Source organism: Gopherus flavomarginatus, chromosome 2 (genome assembly GCF_025201925.1).
Source record: "Gopherus flavomarginatus isolate rGopFla2 chromosome 2, rGopFla2.mat.asm, whole genome shotgun sequence".
NCBI classification, from domain to species: Eukaryota; Metazoa; Chordata; order Testudines; family Testudinidae; genus Gopherus; species Gopherus flavomarginatus.
The window spans coordinates 279,278,510-279,298,142 of NC_066618.1; the positions used below are offsets into that span (position 1 = coordinate 279,278,510).

A 19,633-nucleotide genomic window follows, 5' to 3' on the forward strand; every position below is an offset into this window, starting at 1 on the left:
AGTAGGGTAAAAGTAAAAAAAGAGGAAGTTACACCACAATGTGAGTAACAATGGTTCTTCAAGATGTGTTCTCCTATGGGTGCTCCATTGTAGGTGCATCTGTGCCTCGGCACCTCTGATTGGAGATTTTAAGATAGCAGTGTCCATTCAGCCTGCACATGCACTGTCCCTTCCTCAAGGCTATCTAGCATCCGCAGACAAACCCCACTCAGTTCCTTCTCTACTGCAGAGCCCCATATTTATTTCTGGGGGAATCCTGCACCACTGTGCAATGCAGTATTTGCACAGAATTCCATGTTTTTTCCTGCAGAATTGGATCCGTAGAGCTTCTGGCTGCCATTAGGGACCACTGAACTTTGCAGAGCCCACCTTGCAGTGAGCAGAGCACCCAGCTCAGCGGGGATGAAGGCTCTGCATGCTCTGACGGCCTTGCTTGATCCTCATTTTCTAGGGGATGGGAGAGGATCCAGGAGACCCAGCTCTGGCAAGCGAAGAAGGGCATGGCTATACCACATCACGTCCCCAGGGGGGATGGTAAGGAAGCTGTGGGGGAGTAAAGGCTCTAGGGGCGGGGAAGAGGTGCAGGTTCTGGGCTTTGGGGCCAGGGGTTGCCCCATAGCTGGTCTCTGGGGGAACGTGAATACAGGTGTCTAGGCTCTGCGGGTCCATGCATCCCCTCCAGCATCCCTCAACTGGACCTGAGTTGTCATAGGGGTTTCTTTAACTCTTTACTCCCGGGGGAATCTTTTTTGTTGTTGTGTGTATTGTTGACATATTGTTAATAGGTATTTTGAAATAAACCAAAACAATTGAAACTGGAATGATTATATGGTGTTATTTTGACACAACATATGCAGAATTTTGCAGAACTTCAAACCATTCTGCACATAAATTTAATTTTTTGGTGCAGAACTCCCCCAGGAGTACATATTGAGAACTCCAAAGTAGAGGGGGGGAGGGCGGGTTGTGGAGCACCCATAAGGACACACATCTTGAACCATCATTACTGCACAGCTCAGTAACTTACTGTTCTTGGAGTAGATGCTCCACTGTAGATGACTTCACAGCAGTATCCCCCATGGAGGGCTTGGGCTTCAGAGTGGAATCAGTTACTACAGAGAGTACTCAAAGGGAGGTCTAGTCAAAGCTCTGAGAATTAGGTTAAGATCCCAGGTTGGAGCATGTGGTCTCACATGTGGGAAGAGATTCCCAATGCCCTTAAGAAATCTATGTATTGATGGGCAAGTGATCACATAATATCCATCTACTTGACGGTGGAAGGCTGTCATGGCCGTGAGGTGTACCTTAAGGGAGCTGGGTGAGTTTTGATTTTTTGACAGCTAGAACGTAGTCTAAAATCAGAGGGAGGGAGGAAAAGGTTGGGTCTATGTGCTTAGAATGACACCAAATTTGGAATCCTTTCCATTTTTGTAGATAAGTACGTTGAGAGGTCAACTTTCAGCTGTGTAGCAACACATCTTTCGCCTTGTCAGAACATTCAACCTCTAAGTGCTGGAACTAAGAGCCAAGCATGGAGGCGGAGGATCTGCAAGTTGGGGTGAAGGATCAGGCTGTCATTTTGAGAGAGCAGATGAAGAATGGGCCAACGGGGAACCGGAGTACATACTGCCATCTGTTCCAGGTAAGGGAACCAGACTTGTCTCGGCCAGGAGGGGGAAATCAGAATAACTCTTGCTTTATTTCATTGAATTTTCAACAGGATTTTGGCTAGAAGAGGAAATGTGGGGGAAGGCGTACAAGTAGTACCTGTCCCATGGGAGGATGATGGTGTCTCCCAGTGAATGGTTCCACAGACTCGACCTGGAGGACATTTCATGTTCTGATAAATAGTGAAGAGATCTGTAGTCAGGGCTCCTCAAAAGGGTGAATATGTTGCAAAGCACCTCTGAATTCAGTTCTCATTAGTGGCTGTGAGAAAAGTTCCGACAGACTGTTCGCTGTCACGTTCCGTACCCCTATTGGCCTCACATGAGCACATTGTGATGAATGCACCAATTCCAAAAAGTTTGAGTGCTTCTGTGCAGAGGGAGGAAGATCTGGCATCCCTCTGGAGATTTATGCAAAACACACAGGTCATATTGTCCATCATGACCTTTGTGTGGGTATTCTTGATGAATGGCAAAAAGAATCCACAGGCATTCCTGACAGTCCTCAGTTCCAAAAGACTGATATGGAGGACTGCTTCTGTGGAGGACCACTTAACTGAGGTCTCATTGCTTTCTCCATCAAGTAATTAAGCCTTGGTTCCTGACTCTCACAAATTTGGGGGGAAAGGAGCAGCAGATGCTCCACCTGGCAGAGATATGTGCCTCACCTAGGCAGTAGAAGCAGCACTGACATAGATAACTCACAGGAAAAGAAAAAGAGCAAGAACCACAGTTCTTGAAACCTGGAACCCTGGGCATAATCCCAGCCTCCTCAGAGGGGAAAAATTCCCCAGAGTGGGGAACAAAGGAGAAACAACTATAACTACACGATACCAGAAAAATACTAGTACACACTATTTACAATATATTTATAGAAATGATGAAGTAGACGGGAGATAAGTATACTGAGGATTCAGGCTCAGACTGTGTAGCAGTAAGAAGGAACTGGAGCCTTTTATGCTTTCAGTTTGGAGTACGAGGACAGCTATTGTGCATGTATGGACCAACGGCCACTGCTTGCCAAAAATTCAAGACTCAGCAGCATGGTGCACATGCATACCCAGGTGTGAAACAAACAGAGACCATCACTCAAAGAAAAATTGTAACATCATGCTTTGAAAGAAATCAAGTAAATACATATCACCACCTTATCCAAACAAACTTGGTGAGAGAGCTAACTGGAGCCTGAAGCTAATTTACTATGTTTTGAATGCATTCCTACCAGAAATAAGATCTTTATATTAGGAACCTATGTTTAAAAAGTTTAAGGGTCATAGTAAACACTGTATTAATAACTAACACTACTAAGAGCTTTTAAATATGTGGTTCCAAAATTTAACAAGTCCTTTTAGGAATTAAAATCTGGACTGTAACTGATCTTTTCTAGGATTTAATGGAAAGCAAAAATAGAAGGCCACCACCACCATTTTCATCGGGGAAAAAGCAGGCACTATAATTATTTCAATCTTTAATTAACCAATGCCAGTTATAGCGAGTTATCTTATTTAACCCTACTTCAGTGTTCAGAAAATAGGAAGTATACATACTTTAAGTTCTTCGTAGTCCACAATAAGAGGGGAAGCTGGCTCAGTGAGGATCTCTATGGCTTTCTCAGCACTGATGAGCTGCTGCTGTTCTACTTGAGAACGTCTACAACGGGTCATACGAAGTACACACACATCTAGGATGAAAAATTAAACTTTAAAATAAGGATTTCTGTCAAATTACCTGGATTAATTCATAGACCAAAGATCCAACAGTTCTGTTGAACTAGACTAGGGTATCATCTCTCTGGAGTGTCAAAGGCAGGGCTTCAAAATGGAAATTGCATTGCCCAGTGATTTCCTGTTACTTGCATTTCCCAGTTTGAGATGTTTGGTTTGTGCTTCTTTTCCAGTACACACAAGATACAGTTCAGACTTCATCATGCCATGTCCCAAAAAAACCCCCTCTAGATAAAAGCATCTAAAGCTGTAATGAAATGCTAAAATCTTATTAGCTGATCATAAATTCTTAACTGTAACATCTTACAAACTTAACTATATACATGGATTTCAAAGCAGACAATGTAAAAGTCACTCAAATAGTTTCTCAAATGGGGACGACTGGGTAGAAAATCATAATTAGGTAACATTTATAGGCACATGCAAATTGCCATATTGAATCAGATCCATAGTCCATCTACTCAAGAATCGAACACTGGATACTTCAGAGGAAGGTGCAAAAAACACTTACAAGAGGCAGATGTAGGATATGTCACACCTCCCCCCTGCCCCAATTAATTCCAAGCAGTTAAAAAACTATTTAAATACTGGAGCATAAGTCTTAATATCTCTTCCAAGAATTGTTAGCATTAACTATAACACCTCTGGATATTCCTATTATCCATAAGAGTGTCTAATCTCTTTTTGAATCTAGCTAAGTTTTTCGCCTCAACAACATCCTGTGACAATGAGTTCTACAGTTTAATTGCATACTGTTTGAAAAAGTATCTGCTTCCAAGGTAAACAATCACAGTCTCTTCAATTTCTCTTTATATATGAATTTTTCCATGCCCTTAAATAATTTTTAATCACCTTTTTCAGAACCCCATAGTCAATAATTTTTTTTTTAGATGGCATGACCTCCACTGCACACAGTATTCTAGAGCAGTGTTTCTCAAACTTTTTGGTACCAGGGACCTGCTTGCTGCTTTTCTAAACTGTGTCAGGGAAATCTTAGGAACCGGTGCTGGTCTACGGACCAGTCGTTGAGAAACACTGTTTTAGAGGAGACTGCACTGTTGAGTTATATAATATATTTTCCATGTTAATTCTCCACCCCATTCCTAATGCATCCTAATATCTTGTTTGCTTTTCTGACTGCAGCTATACATTGAGCAGATGTCTTCACTGAGCTGTCCACAATGACATCCAGGTCCCTTCCCAAGTTGACACAAATGAATTTAGAAAACTATAAGTTATACAAGTAGTTAAAAGTTCTCTGATGTGCCTCAATTTGCACTTATCAGCAAAAAACAGTTACTCATCTCCTAACTGCTGTTCTTTGAGATGTGGTGGTTATGTCCATTCCAACCAGGTTGTGCGCATGCGCCACGTGCACACCAGCTGGAAGATTTTTCCCTTCGCAGCGTCCGTAAGGTTGGCCTGGGCGCCCCCTGGAGTTGTGCCTTCATGGCGCCCAATATAGGGCCCTGACAAGCCTCCATCTCCCGTTCCTTCTTGCCGGCTACTCCGACAGAGGGGTAGGAGGGTGGGTATTGGAATGGACACCAACACCACATCTCAAAAGAATAGTTAAGAGGAGGTGAGTAACCGTTTTTCTTTTGAGTGATTGTTCATGTCCATTCCAACCAGGTGACACTCAAGCCAAAGTTCAGGAGGTGGGGTTGGAGTCATCTACCGATTGCAGCACAGCTCATCCAAAGGCCGCATCGTCTCCGGCCTGTTGTGTGATAGCCTAGTGCGTCGTAAACGTGGATCATGTTGCCGCTCTGCAGATTTCCTGGGTGGGGACCTGCGCCAGGAACGCAGTTGAGGCGGCCTGAGCCCTGGTGGAGTAAGCAGTGATTGGCAGGGCGGTCACCTTCACCAGGTCATAACACGCCCGAATGCAGGGCGTGATCCACGATGAGACGTGCTGGGATGAATCAGGGAGGCCCTTCATTCTGTCTGTCTGTCAGTGCTATGAAAAGCTGGACGAACTTCCAGAACAGCTTAGTCCTCTATATGGAAAGCCAGCACCCCACGTACATCCAGTGAGTGAAGCCTAGACTCCCTATCGCAGGGGTGTGGCTTGGGGTAAAACACTGGGAGGAAGAGGTCTTTGCTCATGTGGAACTGGGAGACAGCTTAAAGGAGAAATGCCAGATGAGGCCTGAGCTGGATCTTATCCTTATAAAAAATTGAAAGGTGGCTCAGATGTAAGGGCCCTAAGCTCTGACATTCTCCTAGCTGAGATTATTGCCACGAGGAATACCACCTTGTAAGAGAGAGAGCAGGGAGCACGTTGCCAGCGCTCAAACGGAGGGCCTGTAAGCCTGGTGAGGACCAGGTTAAGGTCCCAAGCCGGGACACGCTGATGCATTTGCAGGAAGAGTCTGTCGAGGCCTTTAACGAAGCAGCTGACCATAGGGTTTGCAAAGACCAAGAAGTCGTCTGCGCCTGGATGGAAGGCAGAGATGTCTTATTGACAAGGACACGTCCTGTTTAAGGTGAAGGAGGCAGTCCAGTATGAACGGTATGAGAGTGAGCACTGGTGACTGACTGCATTGCTCCAACCAGAGAGAAAACCTCTTCCACTTGGCAAGGTACATTGCCCTCGTAAAGGGCTTCCTATTGCCACGGAGAACTTGCCTGACTTGATCCGAGCAGGTCAGTTCCACAGTATTTAGCCATGGAGCATCCAGGCCATGAGGTGGAACGACTCTAGGTTTGGGTGCTGGGACCAATGGCAAGGTGAGCAGGGTTGCTGTAGACATTTCCAGGAGTGATGTAAACCAGTGCTGGCGTGGTCATGGTGGAGCTATCAGTATGACCCAGGCCTAGTCCCTGCGGATCTTGAGGAGTACCTTGTGGAACAGCGGTATCATGTAAAGCAGGCAGTCCCCCCAAGTGAGAAGGAAGGCATCTGTGATGGCTCCTGGGCTGTGATTCATGAAGGAGGAGAACAGCTGACATTTCCTGTTGCCGTCTGTAGTGAACAGGTCTACCCGGGGAAAGCCCCAGAGATGGAAAATTGAGCTCACTATATCTGGCTGGAGGGATCACTCGTGGCCATGAAAAGTTCGTCTAAGACTGTTCACCAACTCGTTCTGTACTTGGGGGAGATATGCAGCCTGCAGGTGTACTCAGTACTCTACGCAGAAGTCTCACAGTGCGAGGACTTCCTGGCACAGGAGAGAGGAGCATGCACCCGTTTGTTGATATAAAACATCGCCGTGGTGTTGTTCATGAGGACTGAAATGCACCTGTCAGTTATGTGGGTTCTGAAAACCTAGCACACCAGGTGCACTGCTCTCAGCTCTCTGAAATTGATATGCTGAATGAGGTCCGCCTCAGACCAGAGACCCTGAGGTCTCCCAAATGAGTTCCCCAGCCCAGATCTGGGGCATCTGTCACTAATGAAAGAGATGGCTGAGGGCTAGTGAAGGGAATTCCCACACAAACCAGCTGTGTGTCGAGCCATCACCGAAGGAAGTCCAGGACTGGGCAGGGCAAGGTTACAATGCTGTCCAGAGCATCCCAGGCTGGTCGATAAACCAACACCAGCCATGACTGGAGTGGGCGAAGTCCGAGTCTGGCACGCTGCACTATGTAGATGCACGCAGCCATGTGTCCCAGCAGTTTCAGATAATTCCTTGCTGTGGTCATGGGGAACTGCCCAAGACCCCATATAATGTCCCCTAGCGACTGAAACCTGGCTTCCAGGAGGTACACCCTGGCTTGGGTCGAGTCCCGTACTGCACCTGTGAATTGTATCCTCTCCACAAGAGACGTAGTGGATTTGGCCTTGTTGAGAAGGAGACCTAGTCTGAGGAAGGTCCTTCTTATGAAGCCGACCTGATCCTCCACCTAAGCTCTGGAGCAGCCTTTGATCAGCCAGTCGTCGAGGTATGGGAAAATATCTGGCAGTTGCACAGGAACGCCGCAATGCGCCATGCATTTGGTGAAAACTAGAGGAGTGCTACAGGCTGAAAGGGAGGACAGCAAACTGATAGTGGCCGTTGCTCACCACAAATCTGAGGTAACGTCTGTGTTGCCGGAGGGAACTACTGCCATGTAGAAATGTGTGTCCTTCAAGTCGAGGGCGGCATCTCAGTCTCCTAGATCCAATGAGGAGATAATGGAGGTTAGTGAGACCACGCAGAACTTGAGCCTTTTTACAAACTTGTTGAGCTGCCGCAGGTCCAGGATGGGTCTGAGGCCCCCCTTGGCTTTTGGTATTAGGAAATACCAGGAGTAGAAGCCCTGGCCCCTTAGTGGGGGCAGCAGAGGAGGGACTGCACTTCCTGAATTAGAAGTTGCTCATGAGAGGGGTCTTTGAAGAGGGACAGAGAAGCGGAGTGGAGGTGCAGGAGGGCACAAAATTGGATGGAATATCCCCTCTCTACCGTGCGGAGCACCCAACGGTCTGAGATGATACAGGACCAGGCATAGTAGGAAGGGGACAGATAGGATGAGAAGGTAAGAGGAGATGGATCCAGAATCCAAACTGGTGAGCTATCCTCGACTGCACCTTCAAAAGGAGGGTCTGGGCCTGGGCGGAGATTTGGGGTGACCAGAGTTCTACCCCGAGGGATGCTGCCTCCTCATAGCATTCCTGCTTCACCTACAAGGCGCGTCCTGGTGGTTCTGCAGCTGGCAGGCTCGTGGGGCAGGCTGAGGGCGAAAAATGCTTGCCCTGGGTAGCCGGTGTGTGAAGTCCCAAAGTGCGCAGAGTGGCCCTAGAGTCTTTCAAACTGTGAAGTCTCTTATCAGTTTTTTCAGAGAAGAGGGACAAGCTCTTAAAGGGGAGGTCCTGTATAGTCCGTTGGACCTCATGTGGCAGCCCAGAGACCTGCAGCCAGGAACCCCACCTCATCACCACCCCCGTAGCCACAGTGTGCGAGGCTGCATCCACCACATCTAAAGCCGCTTGCAGGGAGGCCCGGGAGACCAACTTCCCTTCCTCCCCCCGTGTGGAGAACTCCACACGAGAGAGTCTTGTGGCAGGAGCTCTGCAAACGTGGTCATCGCAGAGCAGGTATTGTGCCCATATCTGCTTACAGTGGCCTGCTGGTTACCTTTGCGGAATTGCAGGCCCCTTGTCAAATAGGCCTTCCTGCCAAGCAGGTCCAGTCTTTTCACCTCCCTAATTTTTGGAGTAGAGTCTTGGAAACCCTGGCACTCCCTCTGATTGGCCGCATCAACCAGCAAAAAGAGTCTGGGGGAGGATGGGTATATATAGATGTCCGTACCCTTTAGATGGTACAAAATAGCGCTGTTTGGTTCTCTTGGCCTTAGGGGCCAGAGAAGAGGGAGTCTGCCACAGAGATTTTGTTGTGTCCACTACTGTTTTTATCAGTGGCAGGGCAACCCTCAATGGATCCCAGGGAGCGAGGATGTCCACAACAGGGTTTGACTCCTCCGCCATCTCCTCTGCCTGTATCCCCAGGCTTTGGGCAGCCTGTCGCAGAAGCTCCTGGAGAACTTGATTGTCCTTGAGAGCTGGGGCCACAGATATCTCCACGACCATTTCATCCGGTGAGGATGAGGAGAAGACTGGCAGTGGACCTTGCTCACTAACCTCAGCACCCTTTGGGTCCCTTGGGCACAGTATTCGATAGGCTGTGGTGCTGGTAGTGGGAGACTCAGTACCACGGCCAGTACTGGGGTTGCTAGGTCTGGCGGCTCCAAGCTCGTCAGTGCCGGAGCTGGAGCCCTCAGTGGTGCCATTGACTGGAGGGTTGGTGCCAGAACTGGATGTAACAGTAGGGCTGTCACTTCAGTTGACGGTGGTATTGGCAGTGCTTGTGGGGAAAAAGGACACCGAAGACGTTGATGCTGACTGGGATCTTGGACTGTGGGCCTGACTCTGGCGGTATGCCCAGGATGTCCAAAAAGGCCATTGGGAGGATGGTTGCCACTACTGTGGCCACGGTGCCGGGTAGGGTTGGTGGCTCCAGCATGACCTGGACCTTCTGCTCCTCGATCTGCTGGAGCGATAAGTCTGCCTCTGACTCTGAGGTCTCTGAATAGGAGGACCATGGAGGAGCAGTACCCTAGGGCACCAGTGAGCGGTGCCAAGGGTCCAGGAATCAGTGCAGTTCCTCTGTGCGAGCCATGCTGGGGATGGAGGACGGCAGGATATCATCGCCCGTTTGCCCCTAGAGTGAAAGGGTGTGTGTGCGGTCACCAGTGACTTGTCCCTCCTCTGAGGGGAGGATGACACCAGAGGGCACATCAGGTCCCTAGCAACCTCGAACACCTCCAGCAGCGATGGTAGCTGCAGGTTGTCGCCTTGGAGATCTGGGGACCGAGGAGCGTTCCAACTCAACTGGACCCCAGCCGGAGCATGAGTCAATGATTCCCTGGAGCTTTCCAGGGTAGAGGCAGTCTGTCTTGAGTCACTTATGGACAGTGCTGACCCCTGGGGTTTCGACAGAGGGGACCAACTCCTCTTCTGCCTCTTCTTGTTTAACGGCACCGGGGACTGAGATCAGTGCCGCACCGAGGCTGGCTTCTTATGGCCTGAGCCATAGCGGTGCTGAGGGGCCTTAGAGTCCTTGGTTGGTGCAGGTTTGCACACCATCAGCGCCAGAGCACTGATGAAATAGTGAGCACCGGTTCGGCTGGTCCTGGGTTGGAGTGTGGCTGTAGCACCGCCTCCATTAACAGAAGTTTAAGTCTCTGTTGCCGGTCTTTGAGGGTTCTGGGATGGAAACCCTTACAGATTTGGCACTTTTCTTCCTGTGACTCTCTCTGAGGCACCACAGACAGGAAGAGTGAGGTCACTCTTAGGCATAAACTTGCCTCAGTCCTCATGGAACTTGAACCCTGGAGACCTTGGTATACTGCAAAGGGGAAAAACATGGTCGGGGCGAGGGGGAACCCCCCCAAACTAATAACTTCTATTAAAGAAATAACTATTAACTAAGAAAACTATTTACATGGTATGCTATAAGACACTGCTAAAGAGCTTGCTACAGGAGTGAGCGATGTTCCAGATAGCCATCACCAGCGGAAAGGAGGAACTGAAGGGGGTGGAGAGTCGGCAGGGCTTATACTGGGCGCCATAAAGGCACGACTTTAGGGGGTGCCCAGGCTAACCCTACGGATGCTGCTAAGGGAAAAAAATCTTCCAGCTGGCGTGCCTGCAGCGCACACACCCCTGCTTGGAATAGACATGAACCGCCACTTGAAGAATGAAGAATTTTGTTTCCCATCCTGTTGCCTACTCTCCTAGCTTGATAAAGCCCCTCTGAAGTTCCTCATAATCTATTCTCAACTTGACTAACCTAAATAACTTGTCTTATGTGCAAGTTTTGCTACCTCACTGCACACAAACATTAATAAATGTAGTATATAATATGAGACCTAGTATGGAACCAGGATGCACCCTGCAGTTAACCTTTCACCATGATGAAAACTGACCCTTTATTTCTAGTCTTTGTTTCTGGTCTCTTAAGCAGTTTTTGATCTATGACCATACTTTCCCCCAGCCCACTCAGTATTTAGTTTCTTCAGTAGACTTGTGTGGTACCTTGTCAACAGCCTTTGAAATTCAAAAAATGTCAACTGGTTCCACTTTATCCACTACTTTACTGACACTATTTTTTTCAAAATCAATATACTACCTATAGATCTAAGACTTTACTGGTCTGAATTCCCCAGATCACTGCTTGTGCCTCTTCAATAAGACAACATTTGCTACCATTCAGTTTGCGTGCGTGCGAGAGACACACAGACACTCTGCGTATTTTTGTTAGCAGCTCAGTCACTTCACACATATACTCCGGATGTTGACCACTCAGACACCTGGGATATAGCAATTAGTTATGGACGAGAAGGAAAAAAGAAAGAGGGAAAAACTCAGTCCCCCGCTTCTTCCTAAAAATTAGTGCCCTTGGAACTATCATTTGAACATTGTACTTCCAAAGGATACTTATGACAGGTTCAGCATGCAGTTCTTATCAGATTTTATAAAAACTGTTGGTGCTGGATATATAAGAAAAATGAGGGAGGAAGTAACGTTTTTGGATTTTAATTAAGCATTTAATTGAAATTGCTCAAAAATCTCTCAATACCACCACTTGCCTGGACATGAGCAATACTGGATAAACTGGAATCTGGTAGAAGGACTACACACAAAGGGCTATTACAAATGACCAGTTATCAGGATGACAGAAGTGTTTCTAAATAGATAACTGAAAAGGGATCTAGGAAGGAGGATAAACAGGTTATTAATAAAATAAAATATATTTATTTGGGAAGGGATGCAAACATTCTGAAGGCCTATAAAGATAAAGGAATCTAGGAGAAATTAATAAAGTGGATAGGAAAACAGTGAGATTTCAACTTGAAGAAAAAATTAAACCGGATGCCTCAAAGAGGCAAATTAGACACAAGTCTAGATAACAGTAATGTCAGAAGAGGCAGGGTAAGAGTGGATGGCAAATTAGATAGGAGTTTGCAGAGGGATATGGCAGCATAAGAAAGGCAAGGCAAGTGTGAAAAGAATACAAAGGCATCACATCACAGGACAGAAAGATAACAGTCCCATCTCTGGTACAACTCCACCTGGGATATCTGATTTAATTCTGGGCACCTTGTTATCAGGAAAATACTAATATAGTAAAAGGAACTGAGTGAAGAGCAACAGATGATTAGGTACAGCTAGAAAGACTGATTTAAGAGGAAAGACTTGAAAGTTAAACAAAGTTAAACTTAAGGGTTGGCTACACTTGTGACTTACAGTGCATTAAAGGAGCCCTGAGCACACTAGCTCACTACCCGTCCACACTGGCAAGGCACATAGAGCGCTCATGAATAGAGCACTCCTGGTACTCCACCTTGGTGAGTAGAATAACGTTTGATGTGCCCCCGCTGGAGCGCCCCAGTGTCAGTGTGAATGAGGTGTTGCATTACTACGCTCTGATCAGCCTCTGGAAACATCCCATAATCCCCTTAAGTCAAGTGGCCACTCTTAATTGTTTTGAAAGCTCTGTCTGACAGCCGACATGCTCCGAGACAAAGCAGCCATTACTGTGGAATGCTGTGAGAGAGAGGGGTGGGGGGGGGGGGGGAGATCTGCTGCTGTCTGAACTTACAAGACAGTATACTGACATGCACTCAGCCCCCCCAAACCCACTCTCCCCCCACATACACACAACACACTCCCTGTCACACTCCACCCCATCCCATTTGAAAAGCACATTGTAGTCACTTGCATGCTGGTAGAGCTACCACAATGCACTGCTCTCTCTGGCCATTGCAAGAGCTGCCAATGTGGCCATGCCAGTGCGCTGTCAGCTGTCAGTGTGGACAGACAGCAGCGCTTTCCCTACTGTGCTCTACGAAAGCTGGTTTAACTCAAAGCACTCTACATCTGCAAGTGTAGCCATGCCCATAGTTGGCTAAGTGATGATAAGATTGGCCTGGTTGGAACACTTATAAAAATATTTGAAGGATATCAACATTAAGAATAGAGAAGCATTTAGAATAATAAAAATATAAAATAAAGGATGAAATTGAGAAGTTTAAAATTAATAATGTACAATAGGAAACAATATTTCATTAATAAGAAGAGGGGATCAATGAGCTACTAGGTCTTCATCTCTAGATTCTGTGACTGTTCACTTACCATTGCAATCTCTCTCTTCAGAGTTTTCCATTATTTGAGAATTGGGAATTTCTTCATTACATCTTTCACTTTCCCTTCTCAGTTCTAAAAGTACAGGAGTCTTATTGGTTTCCTTTTCAGATCCATGCTTAGCATGGTCACAGATGACTCTCTCTTTCCTACCTTCTGCCTCAGATTTGTTTTCACAACCATTTGTCTGCCGTTCCTGAAGAGCAGTTTCCCCTTCCTCCACTGAAGAATCACGTGTGACCTCAGCTTCAGTCTGATCCACACTGGAGTCATGATTTTCCAGCAACACTTCTCCATCACTCTCAATTTCATCTTGCTCTTCCTCTGGAATTTTGTTCTCTTTATTGAACTGAAAAATCTTCCTCCTCTTTTTTATACTACCCAAGGACCACCTATTCTTTCTGCGAGGTTTTTTCTTTGATAAAGCTACAAAAGAGTAACCCCAAAATCTGTCAAAATCAGTTTTTAAAATTGATATCTACATCCCAAGTTTTTCCTTACTTGATGAGCACGAAAAATGATCAAAGAGAAGAAGGTTACTCACCATGCTCAGTAACTGAGGTTCTTCGAGATGTCTCCCCCTATGGGTGCTCCACTGAAGGCGCATCAGTTTCCTCTGTGCCTGGGATTGGAGATCTTCGGTAGCAATGCCAATTGGGCTGTGCACGTGCTCCTTCCCATCTTGTGCAGTGGATGATATCTATATATAGCACGGTGCAGTCCAATTGCCCTCTGTTCCTTCTCTAACACAAAAAACTTATCTTTGAGCTCTAAAGCAGAGGGGAGGCAGGCAGGTAGTGGAGCACCCATAGGGACACACACATCTCGGAGAACTTCAGTTACTACACAGGGTGGGTAACCTTCTCTTATTCTTCAAGAAATATCCCTATGCGTGTTCCACTGTAGGTGACTGGGGCCTGGTCTACACTACGCGTTTAAACCGATTTTAGCAGTGTTAAACCGATTTAACGCCGCACCCGTCCACACTCCGAGGCCCTTTATATTGATATAAAGGGCTCTTTAAATCGGTTTCTGTACTCCTTCCCGACGAGAGGAGTAGCGCTAAAATCGGTATTACCATATCGGATTAGCGTTAGTGTGGCCGCAAATCGACGGTATTGGCCTCCGGGCAGTATCCCACAGTGCACCATTGTGACTGCTCTGGACAGCAATCCAAACTCGGATGCACTGGCCAGGTAAACAGGAAAAGCCCCGCGAACTTTTGAATTGCATTTCCTGTTTGCCCAGCATGGAGCTCTGATCAGCGATGCAGTCCCAAATCCAAAAAGAGCTCCAGCATGGACCGTACGGGAGATACAGGATCTGATCGCTGTATGTGGAGACGAATCTGTTCTATCAGAGCTCCGTTACAGAAGACGAAATGCTAAAGCGTTTGAAAAAAATCTCCAGGCTACACAGTGCTGTGTGACAAGCGTAACGGGAAGCCAAAGAATCAAATGGACGCTCATGGAGGGGGTACTGAGGACTCCAGCTATCCCACAGTCCACAGCAATCTCCAAAAAGTATTTGCATTCTTGGCTGATCTCCCAATGCCTGTAGGTTCAAACACAGTGTCCAGTGTGGTTCAGGGTATAGCTCGTCAATTTACTCCCTCCCCCACCCCACGTGAAAGAAAAGGGAAAAAAATCGTTTCTTGACTTTTTTTAATGTCACCCTATGTGTACTGAATGCTGCTGGTAGATGCGATGCTGCAGCAGTAAAGAGCAGTATCCGCTCCTCTTCCCTCCCCGGTGGCAGATGGTACAATATGCTTGATAGCTGCTGAGTACTCCTGGCTGGCCTCAGGTGAGGCCGGCGGGGGAGGCTGGGTAAAAATAGGAATGATTCCTGGTCATTCCCAGTAGATGGTACAGAACGGCTGGTAACCGTCCTCATCATAGCAACTGGGGGCTGAGCTTCAATCAGCCCCCTTCCTTTCATGTGTAAAGAAAAGATTCTGTACTGCCTGGACTATCATAGCAGTGGGATGCTGGGCTCCTCTCCTCCACACCACTTAATGTCCTGCCTGGACTATTATAGCAGCTGGAGGCTGCCTCCCCCTCATTTTATCTCACTAATAAGTCACTTTCTTATTCCTGCATTCTTTATAACTTCATGACACAAATGGGGGGGACACTGCCATGGTAGCCCAGGAAGGTTGAGGAGGGAAGCAACAGGTGGGGTTGTTGCAGGGGCACCCCCTAGAATGGCATGTAGCTCATCATTTCTGCGGGATCTGACATGGAGCGGCTGTGCTCTCTGGTTCTCTGATGTACTAGAGAACCAGTGTACTTGCCCCATATTCTAGGCAGGACTGACTATTTTTAGATACCATAAAGGAGGGATTGACTCGGGGAGTCATTCCTATTTTTGCCTTTGTACATCCGGCCGACCTCAGCCAGGGGCACCCATGATAGCAGCAGACAGTACAGAACGACAGATAACCGTCTCTGCTATCATGCAAAAGCAAATGCATGCTGCTGTGTAGTGCTGCAGTATCGCCTCTGTCAACAGCATCCAGTACACATACGGCGACAGTAAAAAAAGGCTGAACGGGCTCCATGGTTGCCATGTTATGGCATCTGCCAGACCAATCCAGGGAAAAAGGGAGCGAAATGATTGTCTGCCGTTGCTTTCCTGGAGGAACGAATGAGTGACAACATTTACCCAGAACCACCCGCGACAATGATTTTTGCCCCATCAGGCACTGGGATCTCAACCCAGAATTCCAAGGGGCGGGGGAGACTGCGGGAACTATGAAATAGCTACGGAATAGCTACCCACAGTGCAACGCTCCAGAAATTGACGCTAGCCTCGGACTATGGACGCACACCTCCGAATTAATGTGCTTAGTGTGGCCTTGTGCACTCGACTTTATACAATCTGTTTTACAAAACCGATTTATGTAAAATCGGAATAATCCCGTAGTGTAGATATACCCTGGGACTGGGGCTTCAGAGTGGCGTCCAATAAGGAGAAGAGGAGGACAGTGCATCATATGGGCACTGCTATCAACAATCTCCAATCCCAGGCAAAGAAGGTGCTGCCACACCTACACTGGAGCACCCATTGGGGCACTACTCAAAGAAGAATGTAAGTATTTTAATGCTAGACCCGTCTTGACAAGTCACAGGTTTGCTATTAGATTTAAAAGCATTAAAAGTTAATTATGCAATAGCATTCACAGAAGTTATCAACTTAAAATTATGTGGGGAGAATTCTTATGTTATTAAATTATATGTAGTGACAAACAAAATAAGCACTTTACAAAAACACTGAATAAGACCCATTCTCTGGCACAAACGAACAGTTTACGCCACTGTCAAGACAAAAAATTGAGACCACTATTCAGGTAACCGCAGATGTAGATAGATTGTTAACAAGACAACCAAAATCAGAACATCTCATGGAGTAGGTGGTTTTATGGACTGATTTGAAGTAGTAATTGCAACTGTACAAGGTTCAGGAGTCCTCCTACTGGACACTTTCCAGATTGTATATGAAACTCTACCCTTATCTTGCTACTTATCTTGCATGGAATGGAGTTTGCTTATGTCTTCCATAAGACCCTTTGTCTTGATTGAGTGCAATACAAAGAACATAGGTGAAATCCTGGTCCCAGTTAAATGAATGGGAGTTTTGCCGTTGGAGTTCAGTGAGCCCAGGATTTCACAATATATTGTCTAATCTGGTTTACACCTAAACTGAACTGGAAGCTAAACTTATTTGTACTTCAAATCCTTTTCGCAGTGTAGGGAAAAGATGGTGAACATGGAACTGTTTTCCCTTCAGACATCTACAGCTTATGCTCCCACATTCATTTGCTTATTTTGCAGCTGTCTAGTTGTTCTTGTTTGGAGTTACAGTAAGAAGCGGAGACTTGCCTTACAGGGAGTATTATGGCTCATATTTGGGGGAGGCTTCAGGGAGGAGAGGAGAGAAAGGTCATGGCAGGGAAGAAAAGGATTAAGGCTGTCTCCAACTGAAAAAGATTTGAGAAGTCTTCAGAAATTGTTAAAATGGAAAATCTTGTTTTAAGTACGGACATGTTTGGTCAAGTTGTGAAAAAAAAAGTCTTGAGACTACTTGCCATTAGAAAGGAAAGGTGAGCTGGAATCCACAGGCATAGCAGGTATCTTCATTTTTTCACTACACTCAGGATCCAATTTCTTACATTCAGATATGGAGCTCTGCTTTGGCATCACATAATAGTAAGATGGAGCATATTTTGAAGAGCTGCAACCTTGAAATGAAAAAAGTCATACAGTAAAGGACTGTCTAAATATCTGTATCAAGAAAGAGACAAACTTTATTATCCCTGGCATTAAACACACACCTCTTTTCTTGCGAGACTCCTGAATTTCTTCACACAGTTGTTCAAAGTCTTCATCCATTTCTTCCTTGACTATTGCATAGGCTGTATCTCTCAGAGTACAGGCTCTATGTCTGATGAGACGATCTGAAAGTTAATGGACAGAACTAAATACTTTTCAACAATGTTACTTGCTTTTATCACAGACAAAAGTTCAGCTCTTCACTATTAATTACATATGTGTTTTGAAAAGATGGTTTCAGTTTATAATTTTAGCATAACATATTATATAACAGGGCAACACAGAAAGGATAGCAAAAATTAAACCAGAAGAAAATGCTTCAGGCACAAAGTTTAACACAACAATACTTAAAATCTAGTCAGCAATGTTTCCCAGAGGACATTTAAGTTATTTAATCCACAATATTAAAGCTACAGTATTGTTACCCTATACATTTTTAAAGGTTGTTTACAGTAATGGAATAAAATGAATTCTCACCTCCTGGGTCTCTATCTGGATTGTACTCTAAAGCATTGCTACAGATTAGATCAATATCTCTCAGATAGTCTCTTGCAGTCAGATATTGATGCAGGTCAATTTTACAGATAACTGTTGAAAGATCCATTGGCTGTTTGATAACTGTGACATAATCAGGTACCTACAAATGAAATATAAAAATGTGTTAAAAAGTTTTGTAATTCAACTTTCTTCGCAGCTGACAAATTAAGGATCATATACCCTCAGTTAAATGAGTTGCTCCAAACAATGCTGAGTATATATGCTGTTTGTCTGCAGAAGTTATTCAGATTTACTATGAGGTTTCTTGAAAATGGAAGTTTTGATATTATGTTATATACAGTTTCCAAGTTCTTATTTGCACAGAAGATTAAATCTGGTATTATTTTGCCATATATTCTTGTTGTATTGTAATGGTTTCATTGTTACTTATTTCTAAACCTATAATTGTCATCTAATTGAGATACAGTATACTTAATCTGACAGATTTTCTTTATCAGACATTCAAAGTTTTAACCCTTCTCTCCCTCTAACTATATTTCTAAGTTCAATTTTCTTCTGTCAAGAGTTGCAAGTGGTTCCCATCATTTCATTAAAAAAACAAAAAAAACCACACTAAACCAATTACCTTCAGCACTCTCGAGGGAAACTAGATATTTTAATACCTAGCTCAGCAATGAGATTCCCCTCAGCTTCTCTCATAGACTCTAAGGCCAGAAAGGACCATAATGATCATTTAGGCAGACCTCCTGCACAAAACCTTACCCCACCCACTCTTGTAATAGAGGACTCATAACCTCTGGTTAAGTTACTGAAGTCCTCAATCTTTATTTGAAGATTTCAAGTTACTGAGAATCGACATTTTACTCTACTTTAAGCCAGTAAATGACCGAGGCCTCACATGCAGAGGAAGGTAAAATCCTCCAGGGTCTCTGCCAATCTGACCTAGGGGAAAATTCATTCCTGACCCCAAATATGGTGATCAGTTAGGTCCTGCCCATATGCTCAGAGTCTACCATACACCTGGGAAAGAATACTCTGTACTAATTCAGAGCCCTCCCATCTAGTGTCCCATCTCCAGCAGTTGGGGATATCTGCTAACAGCAGTCACACATAGTATGATTAGATGCCTACAGTAGCAGATAGCCTATCCCGTCCATAAACTCATCAAGCGGTCTTGAAACAAGTTGTTTTTTTGCTCCCAATACTCCCCTTGGAAGGCTGTTTCAGAACTTCACTCTTCTGATAGTTAGAAATCTTTATCTAGTTTCAAGCCTAAAACTTATTGATGGCCAGTTTATATCCATTTGCTCTTGTGTCAACATTGGCCCTTAACTTAAACAACTTCTCTTCCTCCCTAGTACTTATCCATCTCATGTATTTATAGACAGCAACCACATCTCCGCCCTCAGCCTTCATTTCTCCTCTTATAAGGTAAGTTCTCTATTCCTCTGATCAACTTAGTAGCCCTTTTCTGAACCTGTTTGAAGTTTGAATTAATCTTTTTTAAACATAGGAGACCAGCGCTGTGCACAGTATTCCAGATGAGCTATCACCAAGTGCCTTGTAGAATGGTAACAACACTTCCTTATCTCTACTGGAAATATCTCATCTGATGCATCCTAGGATTCCATCAGCCCTTTTCACAGCTGCACCACACTAGAGGCTCATAGTTAGTCTGTAATCGACTAATACACCCATGTCTTTCTCCTCTGTTACTTCCAACGGATACATCCCCAGCTTATAGTACAAATCCTTGTTGTGAGTCTCTAAGTGCATATCCCA

The 19,633-nt window shown here is 45.5% G+C and overlaps 1 protein-coding gene and 1 long non-coding RNA gene across 10 annotated transcripts in view; one reads left to right on the forward strand and one right to left on the reverse strand.

The window, feature by feature from the left end:
- Window positions 1-19,633, forward strand: part of LOC127045419 (uncharacterized) — a 40,222-nt gene that overhangs the window by 16,661 nt on the left and 3,928 nt on the right. For 3 of the 4 annotated variants that reach the window (XR_007772684.1, XR_007772682.1, XR_007772683.1), the window contains one exon: window positions 1,435-1,642. This is a non-coding gene — a long non-coding RNA (uncharacterized LOC127045419). Of the gene's footprint in view, window positions 1-451; window positions 535-1,434; window positions 1,643-19,633 lie in introns of all 4 variants that reach the window. The other variant, XR_007772681.1, reaches the window with a different exon arrangement.
- ATAD2 (ATPase family AAA domain containing 2) overlaps window positions 1-19,633 on the reverse strand; it is an 89,778-nt gene that overhangs the window by 7,708 nt on the left and 62,437 nt on the right. For 3 of the 6 annotated variants that reach the window (XM_050940581.1, XM_050940580.1, XM_050940584.1), the window contains exons 22-26: window positions 17,831-17,990; window positions 17,356-17,478; window positions 17,110-17,262; window positions 13,011-13,445; window positions 3,215-3,348 (exon numbers count right to left, since the gene is read on the reverse strand). In XM_050940581.1, the coding sequence (XP_050796538.1) occupies window positions 3,215-3,348; window positions 13,011-13,445; window positions 17,110-17,262; window positions 17,356-17,478; window positions 17,831-17,990 (1,005 nt within the window). The remainder of the gene's footprint in view (window positions 1-3,214; window positions 3,349-13,010; window positions 13,446-17,109; window positions 17,263-17,355; window positions 17,479-17,830; window positions 17,991-19,633) is intronic. The other 3 variants (XM_050940582.1, XM_050940583.1, XM_050940585.1) reach the window with 3 other exon arrangements.